Genomic DNA, 19259 nt, shown 5'->3' on the forward strand with positions numbered 1-19259 from the left:
AACCCAAATTAGGGTTTCGTCAATCCTATCAAAACATAATATAAATTATACTAAAAGCTTACCCTCGACGCAAGGAATCCAACGACGCGAACTACGATACAAACTGACCGTCTGAACTCCGGGAATTGTCAAGAACGCGATTAGGAAGAAGAACAGTTGCTTTCTCTCTTAAACAGGTTTTAGGTTTTGTAAAAAGTGATTTAGAACAATGCCGAATATGTTTATATACCTTAATCGCGTATTTAACAAAACCCGAGAAAACTCCCCCGATAAACCGGACACTCGATCGAGTACCCAAGGTACTCGATCGAGTACCCCTACTCGATCGAGTGCCCCACTACTCGATCGAGTGCCCAACAGTCGAAACTATTTTATTCTGCAACATACCCTTACTCGATAGAGTAAGGGCTACTCGATAGAGTACCCCCAAGACATATAAATACGGAGTATTACAGTATGAGACTCGAGACGATGGGATGGTAAGGTATCTGGAGAGGGTAAAAGCTGACACCTCAAAATTGAAATCTTTCCAAATACGGCATCCCCCAGTGTCCGAGAACAACCGAGCCGACGCTCTCTCAAAACTTGTCGGTTCAAGCATCAAGAATGTCGGTCGAACCGTCTTTGGTGGATATCGAAATGCTAAAAGCATCACCGAGACCGTCGGCATGGTGGGCGACATCGGCCGAGACGACGTGGATGACTCCGATATGAAATACAAGGTGACAAAAGAGTTGCCGGAGGACCGCATCTGTCTCGAAAGATAAGAAGGATCGCTGCAAGGTACTTAGTGTTCGAAGGAGAATTGTACAGAAGGTCCGTAATAAGACCACTCTTGAAATGTGTCGGCCCAGCCGACGCGGAGCTTATACTGACAGAGATTCACGAAGGCATCTGCGGACATCACATGGGGGCGAGAGCGCTAGCCCACAAAGCTCTCCGAGCCGGCTACTTCTGGCCTACCATGCTGAAAGATTCCAGAGCAAAAACTAAGAAGTGCAAGAATTGTCAGATGCATGCTCCGGTAATGCATGCACCTTCCCGAGACCTGCAACCGGTACTTAATCCCCTACCATTTGCACAGTGGGGGATGGATTTATTAGAACCATTTCCGACGGCCTCCGGAGGAAGGAAGTACCTGATTGTCGCCGTTGACTACTTCACCAAATGGGTCGAGGCTGTCGCGGTACCTGCCAAGACCACAGCGGCCGTAAGAAAGGTGATTTGGGAGTACATCATAACTCGTTTTGGGTTACCCTAAGTCATTGTATTTGACCACGGCCGAGAGTTTTTGAGCGACACAGTGATGACTTGGTTGGAAGAGCTCGGTATCAAATTTGCATACTCCTCCGTCCGCCACCCTCAAAGCAACGGGCAGGCGGAGGCAGCTAATAAAACAATACTGAACGGGTTGAAGAAGAAGGTTGAAGATCTAAAGGGAAGATGAGCTGATGATGTACCCGGCGTCCTGTGGTCCCTTCGAACCACGGAGAAAGAAGCAATAGGGTACAGTCCATTCCACCTAGTCTATGGGTCTGAGGTCGTCCTGCCAATTGAAGCAGCGGTGCCGACATTCAGAACGCAAACCTTTAACCCAGTCGAAAATGAAGAAGGCCTAAGAGCCTCCCTAGACCTGGTCGAAGAAAGTCGAGATACGGCACGGCTCAACTTGGCAGTATATCAAAAACGAATGAGAAGAGCCTACAACCGTAGGGTCCACAAAAGGGACTTGAGAGTAGGAGATCTAGTCTGAGAAAGTCGGCCGCAACCAAAGAAAGGAAACATCCATGGTAAGATGACGGCCAACTCGGGAAGGACCCTACAAGGTGGTTGAAGAAATGAGGCCGGGGACATACCTACCGGCGACAGACATGGAGGGTGTGCCTCTAATGAGCCACTGGAACACAGACAACCTTAAGAAATATTTCGTATAGCGGCGGAGGTGTCCGAGACCGCTGTGGGCACCCCAACGCGTGATTATATCTTATGAAAAGTGATCCAAGTTTTCCATCGAAATGCTTGTCCCCTCCGTAGTCGTACCAAAGTAGACGCCATGGCCAAAGCCGGCAATCACTACAAATGCGATTGATACTCATGCGAAAGCGACCAACATGCTTAAGAACGTATAAGTACATTGAGAAACGCAAATCGATCGCCTCGGCCAATCCGGAGTGGCGGATGAAGCGATCAATATGTCTATAGATACGAATGCAGTCGAGCCGTAACTTCGATTGCCTCGGCCAAAGCCGGGAGTGACGGGGGAAACGACCGATATGCTAACATGTTTACAACAGCAGTTGGGAAGCGCAAATCTGACCGCCTCGGCCATACCGAGAGCGGAGGAGGAAGCGACCGACATGCCAACATGTTGCTGAGCAAATTGGGAAACGCAAATCCGATCGCCTCGGCTGTTCGGGTGCGGAGAGGGCACGACCAATATGCTAAAAACGTTTAAGTACAATTGAGATACGCGATCTAATCGCCTCGCCAAGCCGAAGGTAAAACGAAAAAAAAAAAGCGCTCAATATGTTTAAAAACGTAAAAAGACAACTGAATGGAGGATGAGATCAAAGCCTCGGCCAAGCCGAAGGCAAATAAACAAACTTCATTAAAAATGTTTACAAGTGAAACAAAATAAAGTCGACGGCCGTCCCCATTGGGATAGCCTAAGCTCAACCTACCAAAGTTTAACAAAAAAAAGAAGGAACAACAAAAATTACAACATTGAGACATGAAGCGCCAAAAGGATGGCGGGGAGGAAAGGCTCAAAAGTTGGCCCCCGAGCAAATGGCCGTCCGAAGGGCCAGTGAGTCCGTGACGACCGCCCGTCTCTCCTATGCTTGTTGCCGCTCGCCACCGGAAGCGGCAGCAGAACGTTACCGTCGGTGGACGGCCCGGAGGACGACTTGCGCTTCACGTGCCTTTGCCTTCTCGCCTCCTCTCTAGCCTCCTTCACCTTAGCATCATGTGCGCGCTTGGCCACAGCTTCTGAGCGACCTTCGCCACCTTCGCCTCGGCCGCGGCCTTGGCCTCCTCGGCCCGCCTTCTCATCCGGAAGTTTGTCAAAATCTTGCCACGGAAAAGTGCCTTCGAAGGAGCTCCTTAATCGCATCCCTTGTAGCATCTTGACTTGGTCCCGATCGGACGCACACATTTCGGGGATGATGACGGTTTTCAAAGACACCTCAATATCCTTCTCCCTCTGAGCAAGGATAGCCTTTATGCCCTTATGTTCCTTCGCCTCGGCCAAGTGCAGGGTCTTCCATCTTTCCCTCTGCTCAACCATGGCCTTATAACCGCCCTGAAGTTTGTCTCTCTCCTCCCGCAACTTAGCGGCATCAGCCAACGCGGACTCAACCTTAGCTCTCTCGGCCAAGACCACCTTCTCAGCGTCCTCCTTAAGCTTTCGCTCAGCGAGGAAGTCCTGCTTCGCCTTCCCGGCCTCCTCCTTAGAAGCGGCAAGCTCAAGCCTAAGTCGTTTGAGCGTAGGGGCAGTTTGAGCCGCAGTTTGAGCCACGAGCTTTTCTTGCTCGATAAGATGAGTGCCGACAACTTCAGCCCGCTTCACCAGCCTTTTGGCCAACCTTATGCCGTCCGCCCTGAGCTGAACGAAGGAAGCCTTCTCGGACGAGGCGTCGGCGGCGACATTTTTGTCGCCCATCTGCACAGGCTGCTTCTCCAATTGCCGCTCGGTTAAAGAAACAGCTGGCGACGGCTGATCTATAAAAAACGCAGACAAAGCGTCCATGTCAACATTCATCGACATATCAGAAAGCCTGTCATCAGGAATGCATAAGGAACCTGCTAAATCCGAGCCATGGGTTAGATCCGTACCAGTCTTGGCCTTCTTGGATAGAGGGCCGCGGTGACCCCTTCTCTTTCCCCGCCTCGGTAATGCCAGCGACGAGCGTTGTTTCATTCCTCTTATTTGAAGGAGGAGGACCCTCCAGAACGGTGAGGTCCTCGTCAACATTGACGACCTCCTTATCTTTTTGGACTATGGGGGTTGGAGTTGACGTCGTAGCCGCCGAAGACGTTGCTTTTGGTCTCCGGCGCGGCACGTTACCGCCAATCTCTGCCTGAGTCGCCCCCACGTCCATTGCCTTCAACGCCTGCTCCATCAGTTCGTGCGGGGCCTGCCTGCGATCACGCGACGCGGCCTTAGGGTGCAGTTCAACAACTCTCCTATCCTGGTCAAGTCCCAACTTGCGTAGGATGGAGACGGAGAGATCCCGGCCAAACCGATCTGCAAGAAACAAAGCAAGAGTTAAGCGAAAGAAGTAAACCGAGGCTCAAATATCGAAGCATAAAAGCAAAAGTGGGCCTCATACCGACCCCACTCACCCTGGCTGAGGGCCGGTATGAGGCCGACGTGACAAAGCGGCTCGTCTTGAAGGACGATCTGCGTCGGAGGCATCCATCCTTCGGCGTGCCATCCTTCTCAGCCGCGAACATGCTCATTGCCCCCACTTCGTCGTCTTTAAGATAAACCTTCTTGGCGTCCATCTTAATCTTATTACGGGAGATATATCTTTCATGCTCCCCCTGACTCTCACAGCGCAAATTGACGCGGCGCTGGAAAGACCGGGGCCTTGGATAGTCCTCCGGAACCTCGACATATACCCACCGCCCCTTCCAGTCTTTTCAGGATGTCAGCTTAGAGACGGTCACGTAACCCGGCTCGGTCTGCACGCTGTACCACCCCATGACGCCTTGGGTAGACAGCCGAAGATGGTGGAGCCGGCGGAAAAGGTTCACCGTTGGGGCCTCCCCCTTAAAGAGACAAAACCATACGAAGCCAATAATCGTCCTAATGGCCAACGGATGCAGTTGTGCCACGGCAACATTCATGGCTTTGATTATGGCCGCGACGTGTTCATTAAGAGGAAAACGGAGCCCATACTCCAGATGCCTAATATACACGCCTATACAACCTTCGGAGGGCAACAGATCGCTGATCACCCACAGGGACAATAATTCTATACCCCCGCCGAAGTTATAGTGATCTTCGAAAAGTTCGGGCCGGCGGCACGAGCGAACTTGTTCGTCCAAACGAGATCAGGTTTAATCGAGCAGGCTTCGCCGTGCCACAAGTAATGCGGCCTCTCTGAATCAGATTGTGTCTTTTCCTCCTCATCATCATCAAAATCCTCGAGATATTTCTCGTCGATTTCAGGAGAAGACGACTTGCGACCCCCGAACCCAACCGGGGTGACAACCAGTGGCTCCTGTTCATCAGGACGCGGCGGTTCGTCCCCCGGGGTTGAGGTACTAGGCGGAGCGTCAGCAGCAGACATGGTGGCAACGAATACTTAACAAATAAAAGTTGGGGAAGAATTTGTTTTTACCTTGAAAGAAAGTGTTACGCCGAGTAACGCTTCGAAAACTAGAGAGAGAAAACTCTTCGAAAACTAGAAAGAGGAATTTTTTTGAGAAAATGAAGTTTGCTGGTCAAAATGAGGGGCATATTGCTCTATTTATAGAGCAAAGCCCATTCAGTGGACCAATCAGAGCAAAGCCCATGAAGCGTCCACCAATCAATACCAGACCACGTGTCAAGCATGCAACCGCAGAATGTCAATCGACATACAATAATCAATCTTCTTCGACACGCTCCTTGGTATCTACTTGCCAACGGCCAGCTGATCAACCAAGCTTGGCAGCACCGGCCGGGGGCAATCAAAAGCACACGACACTCTCAACCTTGGTCTCGGCCAACGCCATTTCCTTTTCCACGTTCGATGTCCATTACACAACAATGTGGAGAGGGGGATATGGTACGGCCTGAACAGGACCAAGTCGAGGAAGAAGTTCGACATGCGCAGAATACGCTCAACACGCATCGAAGGTCCATACCACGGCATAGACTACGCTGGGGGCAAATTGATGAGGCATATTCTGCACCCGCTGACCAAGTCAACATATTGACCAAGGTCAAAGCTAAAAGACAACAAGTCAAAAGAAAACGGCCTAACCGACAAAGCCTGTCGGCTGTCACTGGGTCTCGGCTCGGAACTAGCCGGCCGAGAGGCATATCCGCATACTCACATCCAGTCCCCTCGGCATGGAGTCAACCAGGCCTGCCGGTCTGTCATGGGTCCCTCGGCCGAGGGTAAGACAGTCTTTTCACCTGCTACGCCACTTGGCCACTACGTGACAAAAGGTGAAAGTTTATAAATACTCCACATCTCTCATTGAGAAATGGAGGACAATAACGGACCTAAGAATCTGATATAAAACTCCCTTATCTCTCTACAATACATTTTGCCAAGTTAAATATACAACTTATCTCTCTAAGTTTACTGACTTGAGCGTCGGAGCGAGTACGCTTGGCCCCAAGCCGAGCCCTCAGTTTGTTAATCTTTACAGGAAAGAGTGAAAGGAAGAGACGAGCAACGACATCATTCTACAAGCTCAAGTGGTCACAATCCTGCTCCGGAATTACACCCGGAACAAAAACATATTTTTTTAAAGAATAATATGATATAATACGTATTTTATTATTTAGTGATATAAAAGTAATATAAAATGATTTTTAAATTTGTTTTTAAGTAAAAATATTATTTTTATATTTATAATTCCAAATATAAAATAAAAATATTAATATTTTAATACTAATCTCGATTTATCTTTGATCCAGCGGGTTGAATGGGTTGGGTAGGATTTCGATTCTAAAATAACGGGTCATCTCGGATCCTGCTCATCTAAGGTCACGGGCCATGCTGTAATAGTTTAACTAGTCCTGATTGGATTAATAAAGATTATTTTGCAAACTTGTAGAGTACTGTTGGAATGGTCGTCGGTCGATAAGTGGCCTGTCAAACGGGTCGAACAGGTTGGGTCATACGGATCAGGTTAAATACGGGTCACAGGTCAGGTTTGAGTCAGTATACGGATTAAAAACAAGATTATAACGCCGTTTTTTTGTACGCATTTTAAAATAAAAAAGTATATTTTTTTAAAAACTAAAACATCTTTAAAAATAACATCTTAATCAGATTCAATGTTTACATTAATTATATTGACATATTTATAAAAAAATTAACGTTTAATTAAAAATTAAATATGGTTTATTAATTGTCCGACACGTATTCCGGAGTGTCGTGCAAGTATCGGTGCCGGATATGGACAAGCTAGAGGGAGTAGTGTTTGTGGCCCCGTGCCACATATGTGAGTTACCAAATACGGTGTACACTACACTGAGACACCCCGACTCCCCGAGTATAGAACCATCAATTTTTGTTAAAACATGAAGTTGGCGGCACTTCTTGTTGATTCATATGAAAATTTAGGGATTGCAATTTGCAAACACTCAGAATATACTAGCATTCATAAATCAAGCAAGTGGGATCTTCTTGTTTCAATGGCGAAAGCTATGCTTCATTTTAACACTAGATTACAAAAGGGTATCTTCTTCTCTTTCTCTTCTCCCTTTGTTAATAATTATCTTCCTTTATCTTTTTACCACAATACCCATTTCTTATCTGACAGTTCTGATGATAAAGATTGTAACTTTGATTATGAAATTGCATTATCCCAATTTGATACACTTGTTCATACTCAACCCACTCCTCACATCTCTGCTTTCGCTTCGATTTTGAATCCCCTTTTTAAAATGAAGCACTATTCCACTTTTATTGCATTGTCTAACAAGCTTGATTTTTTGCCTGTTTATCCGGATTTTTATATGATTAACATGATTATTAAATGTTATTGCGAATTGGGTCGTGCTGATTTGGGTCTTTCCCTTTTGGGTAAGCTAATGAAGCTCGGTTTTCAGCCGGATATTAGAACTTATACTGACTTAATCCATGGACTGTGTGTAAACAATGGCAATGTCGGTGCTGCCGTTGCGCTTTTTCGCAAGGCTGTTGATCAGGGTTGGCAAATGAAGGTGCTTACCTATGGTACTTTGATTAATAGTCTATGTAAAGTTGGTCAAACTGATGAAGGCCTTAAGGTGCTTAGGATGATGAGACTTACCGGTGTTGAGCCTGGTGTGATCTTATATACTACGATCATTGATGGTCTTTGTAAGCAAAACCTAATGTCTCAGGCTCAACAACTTTTCTCTGAAATGATTAGCAAAGGCATCATCCCTAATGCTATCACATACTCTACCCTAATTTGGGGGTATTGTAACTTAGGCCAATGGGGTGATGTTGAAAGGGTAGTCCGAGAAATGGTTGATACAGGAACTGAACCTAATGTAACGACCTTCACTACATTGCTTCATGGGCTATCTAAAGAAGGAAAGCTAAGAGAAGTAGAACACATCATTGATTTAATGACTAATGCTGGCTGTACTCCGAATCTTTTGTCGTATAATACTTGGATTGATGGATTATGCAAGCAAGGGCTGATGGACAAAGCACAAGAAATTGTAAAAATTATGATTGCAAAGGGATTCACTCCTGATGTTATCACGTACAGCATTTTGATCAATGGTTATTCTAAGCTTAGAAGGATGGATGCTGTTATAGCTTTGCTTAAAGAAATGTCTCAAAAAGGGCTGTCTCCAGATACCTTCATTTATAACTCATTGATTGACATGCTATGCAAGGAAGGGAAGACAAAAGAAGTAGAGGAAATCATGAAGCTGATGATTGGTAAAAAGCAAGGTCCTAACACGGTCAACTATACAACACTTATTCAAGGGTATTGTAGAAATGGACTGATGGATAAAGCCCTAGAAATATTAGAAATTATGACTGCAAAGGGCGTTGCTGCTGACGTCGTTACATACAACAGTTTGTTGCTTGGTTATTGTAAGTTTAGAAGGATGGATGCTGCCATTGCTTTGCTTAAAGAGATGTCTCAAAAAGGTTTGTCACCCGACATTTTCACGTACACGGCACTTATTCAAGGGTATTGTACAAATGGACTGATGGATAAAGCCCTAGAAATACTAGAAATTATGACTGCAAAGGGCGTTGCTGCCGACGTCGTTACATACAACATTTTGTTGCATGGTTATTGTAAGCGTAGAAGGATGGATGCTGCCATCGCTTTGCTTAAAGAGATGTCTCAAAAAGGTTTGTCACCCAACATTGTCACTTACAACACACTAGTTCGCTTGCTATGCACTAAAGGGAAGATACAAATAGCAGAAAAAATCATCAAGCTGATGATTGATAAAAACCAGAATCCTGACACGGATACGTACACGGCACTTATATGGAGTTATTGTAGAAATGGACTGATGGATAAAGCACAGGAGACATTTGAAACTATGGTGTCAAAGGGGTGTGCACCTAATGTTGTAACTTTTAGATGCTTAATCCATGGTTACTTCAAGCAGAAAAGGATGGATGATGTTCTGTCTACTTTTAAGGAAATGTCTAAAAATCGAGTGGTTCAGGATAAGGCAATTTACAGAATGTTAGTTCGCATGCTATATAAAGAAGGCAAGAACAAAGAAGCAGAGAGTATTATAAAGTTGATGGCTACCGTATATCAGGATCCTATGGTGGTCATCTGCGATTCTCTGGCTGGTGAAAAGTGCAAAACATTTTGACAGCAAAAGCTTTATTTATGGAGTTATAGTCGTGACCCGTGAACTGCCAACATAGGTTTGTGATTATCTTTTTCAACTATCTGATGTTTTATGTATCAATCACTATGCTTTGCAGTATCTTGATGTAAACAATTGTAATATTTTCCCGTTAACACACAACATGATTCTCAATTTGCCCGTTAAAAATCTGGTAGTACTTTATTATATCATTTTATTGTTGGATATTGACATCTAATTGTACGATGTACATTCGGTTTGACAAATTTCATGGTACAATCATATCGCGAGTTTTAGCTGTGCACCTTCATTTTTTCTGTAGTAATATGAGGTTTCCAGAAACTGATGCATTCCTTTTCAATCATACGCAAAAAATAACCGCCATGTGATTTAAAAAATTATGAAAATTGTGGAGTTCGCTGATTTTTTGCATTTGTAGTTCGGCTGAGGTAATTCAAGGCACCAACAATGTAATAATACAAGGTACACATAACCCACAACTGTTTATGACAAGCCCTGTGCAAAGCTTGTTAATTAACAAAGTTAACTGTTTTGTTTTAACACGTTGTAATCTATCTACGGAATTTGGATGACACGAACCTGTCACAAAATTCCTTTTGGTTGAGTTAGGAATGAAATCTTTCGTCACGAACCCGACACTACTAACCCATTGATTTAAAGGCACAGTTATTTTAGTTGAATTAGATGGGTTAAAGAAGTTGTCAAGCTATATGGGGTAAGTAAGTGGGTTGAAATTGAACTTTTTACAGGCTTACAGCTAAAGGGGTTAGCCAAGGCGAATTTGGTTTCAGAGACAGTGGGTTGGGATCAGGTCAATGTTCGTGACTTGTTTAAGTTAGGTATTGGGTCAGGTTTGGGTTAGAACGGTGGTAAGACTCGTTTAATGGTGACACGGACCAAAAAATGGTTCATACCTTGGAAATTACTCCTCTGCATAAGCTCTTCATTCAGGAGACATCACGGAGTAAAGAGAAAGGTAGTGAGAAAGGTAGTGTCTGCTACTAATTAGAAACTCAAAAGTATCATGTTGGTGACGGTGATAAGGAGTCTGAACCAGAATTTTTCTACATGAAGCAACGTCAAGGCATTGCTGAATCTTTTACTTCAGGTTTCTATTTATTCTGCTAATTTCAGAAATTTGTTGTTTTAATAGACCCAGTTGCTGTTTTAATTCAGTTGTAGAATTTGCATTATCATTATTACTGAACATAGAATCTTAAAAAGAATGTTATTGAAGGTTTCTTGAGTTATACTCTTTTAAGATAGTAACGTCATTATAAATATTCGAGTCTTGTGACCGAACAATAAATCGTTGAAGTGTTGAATAGTTGAACCTCTCATATCAGAATTTCAGCTTTATAGAAATCTGCCACTATAGAACGGATAAGTGGACAACACAAGATGAAATGAGGAGATGGTTAGATATAATCTTCGAGTTTGATGCAGATTTAGTTCTCCAAATGCTTGTAAGTGCAAGGACCCCAAGGGATGAAATTTTTTTTGGCACTGACAAATGTGGTCAATTCTCAGGTGCAATCGACTTATCAATTTGTGTGGAATCGACTTCAATATAACAGGCGCCCACTAACAGCAATTATCAGTTATGGCCTTATAGAGACTTATTCGGTTCTGAAATTAAGACCAAATACCGGGGTTTTCCTTGGATGATGAACAAGGAGCTATCCTGATTCCCGTGTGGAGGCAACATTCGGAGAAGAATCAAAATGGCTGGCCCCAGTTGTAGTAGTAGGTGTGCACGGGGTTCAAAAATGACTGACATGCTATTTTTTGCTGTCCAAGTGCGCAGCGAATATATAATGCTTTTGAGATTGATCCATTTATGGAGTGGAATGGGATATGCAATATGAGAAACTGGACTGACCGGTTATGTCGAGACACACCTGCGTGTGAAAAGGAACAGATATTTGTGGTGGTTTGGGGTAACTAAACACTATAAATTGCTAAAGCATACCCTGAATTCCTGAAAGGAATACCGATGTGTGTAGTGTGCAGTCTTTAACATTTTGGTCTTTTGCATATCCGCTGATGCCGAAACTTGGACGATTAACACAGATGGTGCTTGCTTTGGCTCGATAGGTAGAGCACTGTGCACTTCTGTGCGTGGTAATAAGGGTTCTGATGGGATAGTCACTAGAGCAGAATGTACACAAGTACATCAAGTCGTCAACAATGGGATCCGGACATAAAGCAGCAAAATGAATGGAACGTGGGTTGTTGATCTCTACTAGAGTGTGGGTTGATAATGTTCCAGTCGAGATAGCTAACGTTGTATCCGCAAGACTTATAGCTACTTATGATTGATACTAATAGTCCCACTATAATTTCTATGTAAATTAAAAATGCCATTTATTCCGTATATAATATGCTCTCCTTTTTAGAAGAATGGAGGCGTTAATTTTGCCAACAAAAGTTTTTCCTTCAGTTGTTGCCCTCGAACAGTCTGTGGCTGTGCACATCTTACCAGCCAGGGGTTTATCTGACTCGGTCTCTCACCCACACACGGTGTCACAATTTTTAAATGTAAACTGCTTTAGGAGAAACTCGATATATTCCGAGATTTTGTTTCCGTGCAAGTTGCTATAACTCGTGATTGTGCTTAATGTTTCTAATTGATTTGTTGTAGCTGGCTCTTGTGAAACTGTGAAAGACAATAAAGTTGCAAAGAGAATGACCAAATTCATTGACCTAAGCAGCATTAGCGTTTCTTGCAGGCCGTCTCAGATAGCCGTGAGAACACTAGCGAGCTTTAGAAAGAGAAAGCTTCTTTCGATATCAGCTTACAGAAAATAGATGGAAGCAGTTGAGGGGAGCTTTCAAGCGGAATTGGATGTTCAGTTCTCATGATGTCCCTCCTGCTCTCTCCAAGTAAGTAAATCCAACTTTTAAGAGTCAACTCGATAATCATGTTCCTGGGGTCTTCCTAGTTTTTCTTTTGGATTTTGACCCATGAGAAAATACCTGCTAGCTATGTTAGTCTACTCACCTAGACATTCTGCTTTTGTGCTATCTATCCTATTTGATACTTTTAAGTTTAAAATAGATATGTCTGTCTTATACAAGAATTTGTGAAGACACGTCAAATATATCACCACTTTCATAATTACTTGAAGTATGTTGTGGGGGTGGAATGAGTGGAGTGAATGAACTCCGTTTCTCTTCTTATTATTTATGTATGCCTTACAATAGAGAAAAAGTGCTAAGAGCACCCACAATAGAGAGGATGGGTCTTCCTCTTAACGCAAAATCTTACTCCGTATTTAAGACAGCACTATCCGTCTTAACCTCAAAACGGATCAAGTATCATTCCACATGCACATATATGATAAATCTTTTGCTTTTCCTATGCATTCTGTTTTTGTCTTATTCATCTCCCATAGTATTTGACCCGTTTCAATCTTAAGACGAATATACCCGTCTTAAATGACAATCACAAAATCTCACTTTAGACGGACACTGTCCGTCTAAAGTTGTCCATCTAAAGTTGTAGACGGGTCAAATATGTCACCACTTTCATAATAAGACAAACAACAAGTGGGGTGGATGGTGGGGTTGTCTTATTATGAAAGTGGTGACATATTTGACCCGTCTACATCTTTATACGGATAACGGATATACCTGTCTACAATGAGACTAATCCTCTATCTACTAAAAGAATAGGTGAACTCATGATTTTTCCCACCAAAAAGCATATTTTTAAATAAGGAAGTTAATCACAATTAAATCCATTCACTAAATAAAGGAAACTACTTATATATTATAATTTTTCATTAAATATATCTTTTCATCAAATTATATTATTTTTACTAAACTTTAAACTATAATCCATTAACTAAATGTTAACAAAATTTAAACAAAACTATAAATTGTTAAATATTTTATTGATTTATTTGAGATGGACTATGTATCAAACAAAAACATGTAAATCACTAATTTTGTTTTCGCGAAAAAAAAAAATATTGAGAGAATTTATAAATTGAAATCATTAGTTTTATGGTATAAAAAATATTTTCTTTAGATAAACTTTCAGCACAAAACTAACTTCTCTTAATCAATTTTCGTTTCAACTTTTTTTCCTCAAAATAAAACATAATGACGAGAAATACTAACAATTATTGAGACACTATTATATTGGTAATTTATTAAAAAATAAAATCTCTATATACCGTGCATTTATTGCACGGGGTCTAAACTAGTTGTCCAATAAAAGGAAAAAGGGAAGAAAATCCGACTACCATGAAAAAGGAAAGAGGGAAGAAATGAGCGACTAGGAGGGAGTATGAGAAAATGATGAACATAAGAGCATCTCCAATTGTTACCTAAAAGGACTTGCTTGCAAATAAAAAAGATTTTAAGCTACTTGCTTAACCATTGGAGCACTCTACATTAACTAGCTTAAATTGAGCTACTAGCTCCATGGAGCTAGTAGCTCAAATTCACCCAAAAGTGATATACACCAATAAAATATATGTATGTGGGTCCATTTAAGCAACAATTCTAGTAGTTTAACCATTGGGGAAGTTTGTAGCTTAAAAATATGATGTGGAAAGTTAAGCTAGTTATATTGTTGCTAATCATTGTAGATGCTCTAATGGAAATGAACGTGGGTCATAGGAAAAATGATGTGTCAAAAAATAAGAGGGTAAAAGAAAAAATAAGAAAATGATAATGTACCCTCAATTATACATGCTCTAAAAGGAAACTTCATCCCCTCTATTGTACATGGTCTTAGGAACCCGGTTGCGAAACGTCGCCGACGTTTTATAACGAATCGTCGACATTTTTCATAAAAAAGACGTCCCTGCCCTTCCTCTCCCTCTCACTACTCAACTCCCTCCTCTCTTCTTCCTCCAAAAACCCACCACCCACAAACACGATCGCCACCATCGTCGATCACCGCTGACCAACACCGCCGCACTCGCCACCTCCGACGACCAAAGACCAACACCGACCACCACAAGTAAGTATTTCGATTTAATTTTTGTAATTAGTTTATGATTTTGGTTATAGAAATTGATTTTAATTAGGTTAGATTTTGTAAAATTGATTTTATTTTTGTAATCTTGATGGATTTTTTGTTGTTGGTCGTCTTTGTTGTTGTTTGGTTTGTAGATTAGGATTGATTGATTATATTTTTTAATTATTTCAACTCAATTCGAAGTAGTTGTTGTTGTTGTCGCTGTGTCGTTGTTGTCGTTGCTGTCGTTGTTGTCCTACCAGTGAGGAGGGGGATGGGATGGAAGGTCGTGGGTGTCGGGGTTGGTGTTGGACGTTGAAATTCACCGTGCTGGTGATGATGGACGATGAATTTCAACGTCTGAAATGGATATGGACGATGAAATTCATCGTCTGGGATGGATAGAGACGTTGAAATTCACCGTCTTCGCTGGTGAGGGACGTTGAAATTGTTCGTCCGTAATGGCCATGGACGTAGAATTCATACGTCTGAGTTTTTTTTTTTTTTTTTTTTTTTTTTTTTTTTTAAAAATTTTCATCATAATTTTCGTATTAGATTGACTTTTATTTTCATAGACGTATTGTTTGTTTTATTTTCATCATAATTTTCGTATTAGATTGCCTTTTATTGTTTGTTTTATTTTTTATCGTTATTTATCTAACGTTTAATTCTCGTTAATGCAGATGTCGGATAGCGTTTGATGTAGATTGTTCGACATTAAATCGGATGAACAAAGTGGATTTTTTTTTAAGTTTGTTGTTAGTTTGGGAGGGCTTGGGAGAGAATAGAGTAGAGAGAGGGATAGGAAGGGTAGGGAGTGTCTTTTTTTTTTAAAATGTCGACGACGTTTTACAGCCCTCTCTTAGGAATTCCAATAGGTTTCCAAATACAGCTATACGAGTGCCTCAGTGCCCAGCCAAGTATAGCCATTGGCAATAGAGCACTCTCCATCAGTGTCCTGCCCAGCCAACCCTTATCAACATACTCAGCGATCAGTTTCAACTTAACTCTACAAAAAATTTAAAAGTCCAATCATACTTAATATTAATAATATAATTATACATTATTTATCGTACTTATATTAAGACATTTATAAAATACAATTATTTTAATAAGTATTTTATTAGTTAATGATATAAAAATTATATAAAAGTGATTTTAAAATTTTGTTTTTAATTAAAAATATTATAATAATTATTTTTATATTTATAATTCCAAATACAATATAAAAATATGGATAAATTGATTATTACTCCCTTACCTCCATCAAATGCAGTTAATAGACTATACAACCGTTGTACTAGTTGTAGTACAACTGCCTTCACCCACTTAAGCATAAAAAAAAAAAAAAAAAACACTTTAAAAACTCAAAATAATATAGCTGGTTGTAGGATAGTATTTGTGCATCAAATGTAACTCTCATCAAATATTGCTCCCATTTTATGTTTCCCGAGAAAAAAAAAAGAGATAGAGAGAGAGAACTTTTCCCGTCCAAAAGTTGAAATGTGGTACTAACTTTTGTTGCTTATGAGTTATGACTATATTGCCCTTATATGCCTTAATTTCACCTTATTCCTCCCATATTTATTAAATCTCCTTCTCCCTTTTTCTCCAGTTAAAGTATTCAATATAGTATTCTTGATTTAAGGTAGTAAATTTCAAAAAGTGGATTATATATTTATATAAGGGAGCAAGTTTAAAATAGCTGATTATATAAGGGAGTAAGATTCAAAAAGTGGATTATATAAGTGATGCGTATGGGGGTTGCCTCAAGTTGGTCTCGACTCAAGTATCCGAAACACGCAAGAAAACTCACTAAGACCCGTGAGGGTCCAAGGAGTGCCGCCCAAGGAGTAATAATTAATTTACCCTAAAAACATTAATATTTTAATAATATTGATTTATCTTTGACCCTTCGGGTCCAACGGATTGGGTCGAATTTCGACCCTAATATAACGGGTCATTTCGGGTTCCGCTCATCTCAGGTCGGCTATATGAGAGTATATGTTATGGAAGCCATTAAAATTAGGGCTACTGATGGTAGATGTAGTCTCCTCGAACTCATTTTCACCAACTATCCTGTTTCAATGGTGAAAGCTATGCTTCATATTAACACTAGATTACAAAAGGGTATCATCTCTTTCTCTTCTCCCATTATTAATTATGTTCCTTTATCATTTTACCACAAAACTCCGTTCTTCTGTGACAATTCTGATTCTGGGTTTTTGAATTCTGGTGATAAAGATTCTAACTTTGATTATGAAATTGCATTATCCCAATTTGATACACTTGTTCATACTCAACCCACTCTTCACATCCCTGCTTTCACTTCTATTTGAATCCTCTTTTTAAAATGAGGCATTATTCCACTTTTATTGCATTGGGTAAAAAGCTTGATTTGTTGCCTATTCCTCCCAATTTCTATATGATTATGATGATTCGATGTTATTGCCAATTGGGTCATGCTTATTTGGGTCTTTCCCTTATGGGGAAGCTCATGAAGCTCGGTTTTCAGCCGAATACTATAACTTTTACTAACCTGGTCCATGGACTGTGTAACGATGACAATGTTGGTGCTGCCATTGCGCTTTTTCGCAAGCCCGTTGATCAGGGTTGGCAATTGAGTGTATCACCTATGGTATTTTTTGATTAATCGTCTTTGTATAGTTGGTCAAACTGAGGAAGCCCTTAAGATGCTTAGGATGATGAGACTTAATGGTGTTGAGCCTGGTGTGGTCCCATATACTACTGTCATTGATGGTCTTTGTAACCACAAGCTCGTGTCTCAGGCTGAAGAACTTTTTTTCTGAAATTGTTAGCAAAGGGGTAATTCCTAATGCTATCACATACTCTACCTTAATTTGGGGGTATTGTAACTTAGGCCAATGGGGTGATGTTCAGAGGTTGCTCCGAGAAATGGCTGATACAGGAACTGAACTTAGTGTACTCACCTTCACTCCGTTGCTTCATGGGCTATCTAGAGAAGGAGAGCGGAGAGAAGTGGAACACATCATTTGATTTAGCTGTGCTAGTAATTAGACGCTGAGCGTATCATGTTGGTGACAGGTGACGGTGATAAGGAGTCCGACCAGAATTTTTCCACATGAAGCAACGTCAAGGCGCTGCTGAATCTTTACTTCAGGTTTCTATTTATACTGCTAATTTCAGAAATTTTGTTGTTTTAATAGGACCCAATTGCTGTTTTAATTCATTTGTAGAATTTGCATTTATCATTATTACTGAGTATAGAATATTAAAAAGAATGATTTTGGAAGTTTCCTGATTTATACTCTATTTAAGAGAGTAACATCATTATAAATGTTCGAGTCAAGTGACCGAACAATAAATCATTGGAAGTGTTGAACCTCTCATATCATAATTTCTGCTTTATAGAAATCTGCCACCGTAGAACGGGTAAGCGGACAGCACAAGATGAAATGAGATGGTTAGGTATAATCTTCGAGTTTGATGCGGATTTAGTTCTCCAAATGCCTGTAACTGCAAGGACCCCAAGGGATGAAATTTTTTTTTGACACTGATAAATGTGGTCAATTCTCAGGTGCAATCGATATCAATTTGTGTGGAGCCGACTTCTTCAATATAACAGGCGCCCACCAACAGCAATTATCAGTTATGGCCTTATTGAAAGTTATTCAGTTCTGAAATTACCACCAAATAGCCGGGTTTTCCTTTGGATGATGAACAATGACGCTATCCCGATTCCCCGGGTGGAGGCAACATTCGGAGAAGAATCAAAATGGCTGGCCCCACTTGTAGTAGGTGTGCTGTGTGCAGGTGGTTCGAAAATGACTGACATGCAAGGAAGGGAAGACAAAAAAAAAAGAGAGTTTAAGCACCAAATGTCGAGGAACAGCCTTTTTTTGTTTACAGGTCTTTTATGCATTGACAGACGGATGGTGAGGCACATTCAGACTTGAATCTTGATTGCTTGAATTTTTACAATTCAGTCTTCTACCGCTTCTGGGCCTCGTTTCTCTTATTCATGCTGAGGCCACGGCTCTTAAGGAATCTCTTCAATGGGCAAAAAACATGGATTCTATCATTTTTACACTACATGTCAAACTGGATTGCTTAAGGAATCTCTTGCAGGTAGAGGAAGAAATGACTATTTTCCAGGAGTTGAAGACTACTATCAGCAACATTATTCAGCTCATGTCTGTCTTTCATTGTTTTGCTCTTAGTTTTTGTCTTAGGAGGTTAAATAGGAGGGCTCGCGTTATAGCTAAAGCCAGTATGCCACAATGTTGTAGGTTCTCTATTTCTATTTGTCAAAAGAAAAAAAAAAACAATCTTGAAGTTGTACAAAGGCACTAGGTAGTCCAAACCTTTCTCGGCAAGGTCCAGTTTTGTACCGACAGGGTGCGGAAAATAACACATTCTTGTTTAAGACGGATGTATCCTAAATTAAGATGGGTCAATGCATGGAAAAAAAACAAAAGATTTATCTTATATGTTCTGGAATGATATTTGACCTGTTTTAACCTTAAGACGGATAGTTACGTCTTAAGGGAGACTAACTAGGAAAAGAATAGCCAAAGATGCACCTAAAGATGAAGTTATTGTCTAAGGGTGTCGGTGAATAAGGCAGTGAAATTGGGAAGAAGATCCTATCCATTTCTTTTTTGTCAATTCCCTCTCACATATTATTATTATTAGGGTTTTTCTATCCTATGCTCACTAGGCATAGGATAAGAAACCAAAAAATGGAAAGAATTAATGATGTTTTTA

The 19259-nt window shown here is 41.1% G+C and overlaps 1 protein-coding gene across 6 annotated transcripts; it reads left to right on the forward strand.

Moving 5' to 3' along the window:
- Positions 1–7273: 7273 nt before the first annotated feature.
- LOC141657716 (uncharacterized) lies at positions 7274–18782 on the forward strand. 6 transcript variants are annotated; one of them, XM_074465035.1, is made up of 4 exons: positions 7274–9572; positions 12180–12421; positions 17577–17652; positions 17904–18782. In XM_074465035.1, exon 1 carries the CDS (start codon positions 7364–7366, stop codon positions 9515–9517), a length of 2154 nt encoding a protein of 717 aa, XP_074321136.1. In that variant the 5' UTR covers positions 7274–7363; the 3' UTR covers positions 9518–9572; positions 12180–12421; positions 17577–17652; positions 17904–18782. The 6 variants fall into 6 exon arrangements, with proteins under 6 accessions (XP_074321136.1, XP_074321137.1, XP_074321138.1 ...); XM_074465036.1 differs by lacking the exons at positions 17577–17652; positions 17904–18782 and adding an exon at positions 17492–17554; XM_074465037.1 differs by lacking the exons at positions 17577–17652; positions 17904–18782 and adding an exon at positions 10285–10643 and having other exon boundaries at positions 11066–12493.
- Positions 18783–19259: the final 477 nt, after the last annotated feature.

The sequence above is a fragment of the Silene latifolia genome, chromosome 5, assembly GCF_048544455.1.
Source record: "Silene latifolia isolate original U9 population chromosome 5, ASM4854445v1, whole genome shotgun sequence".
NCBI lineage: Eukaryota > Viridiplantae > Streptophyta > Magnoliopsida > Caryophyllales > Caryophyllaceae > Silene > Silene latifolia.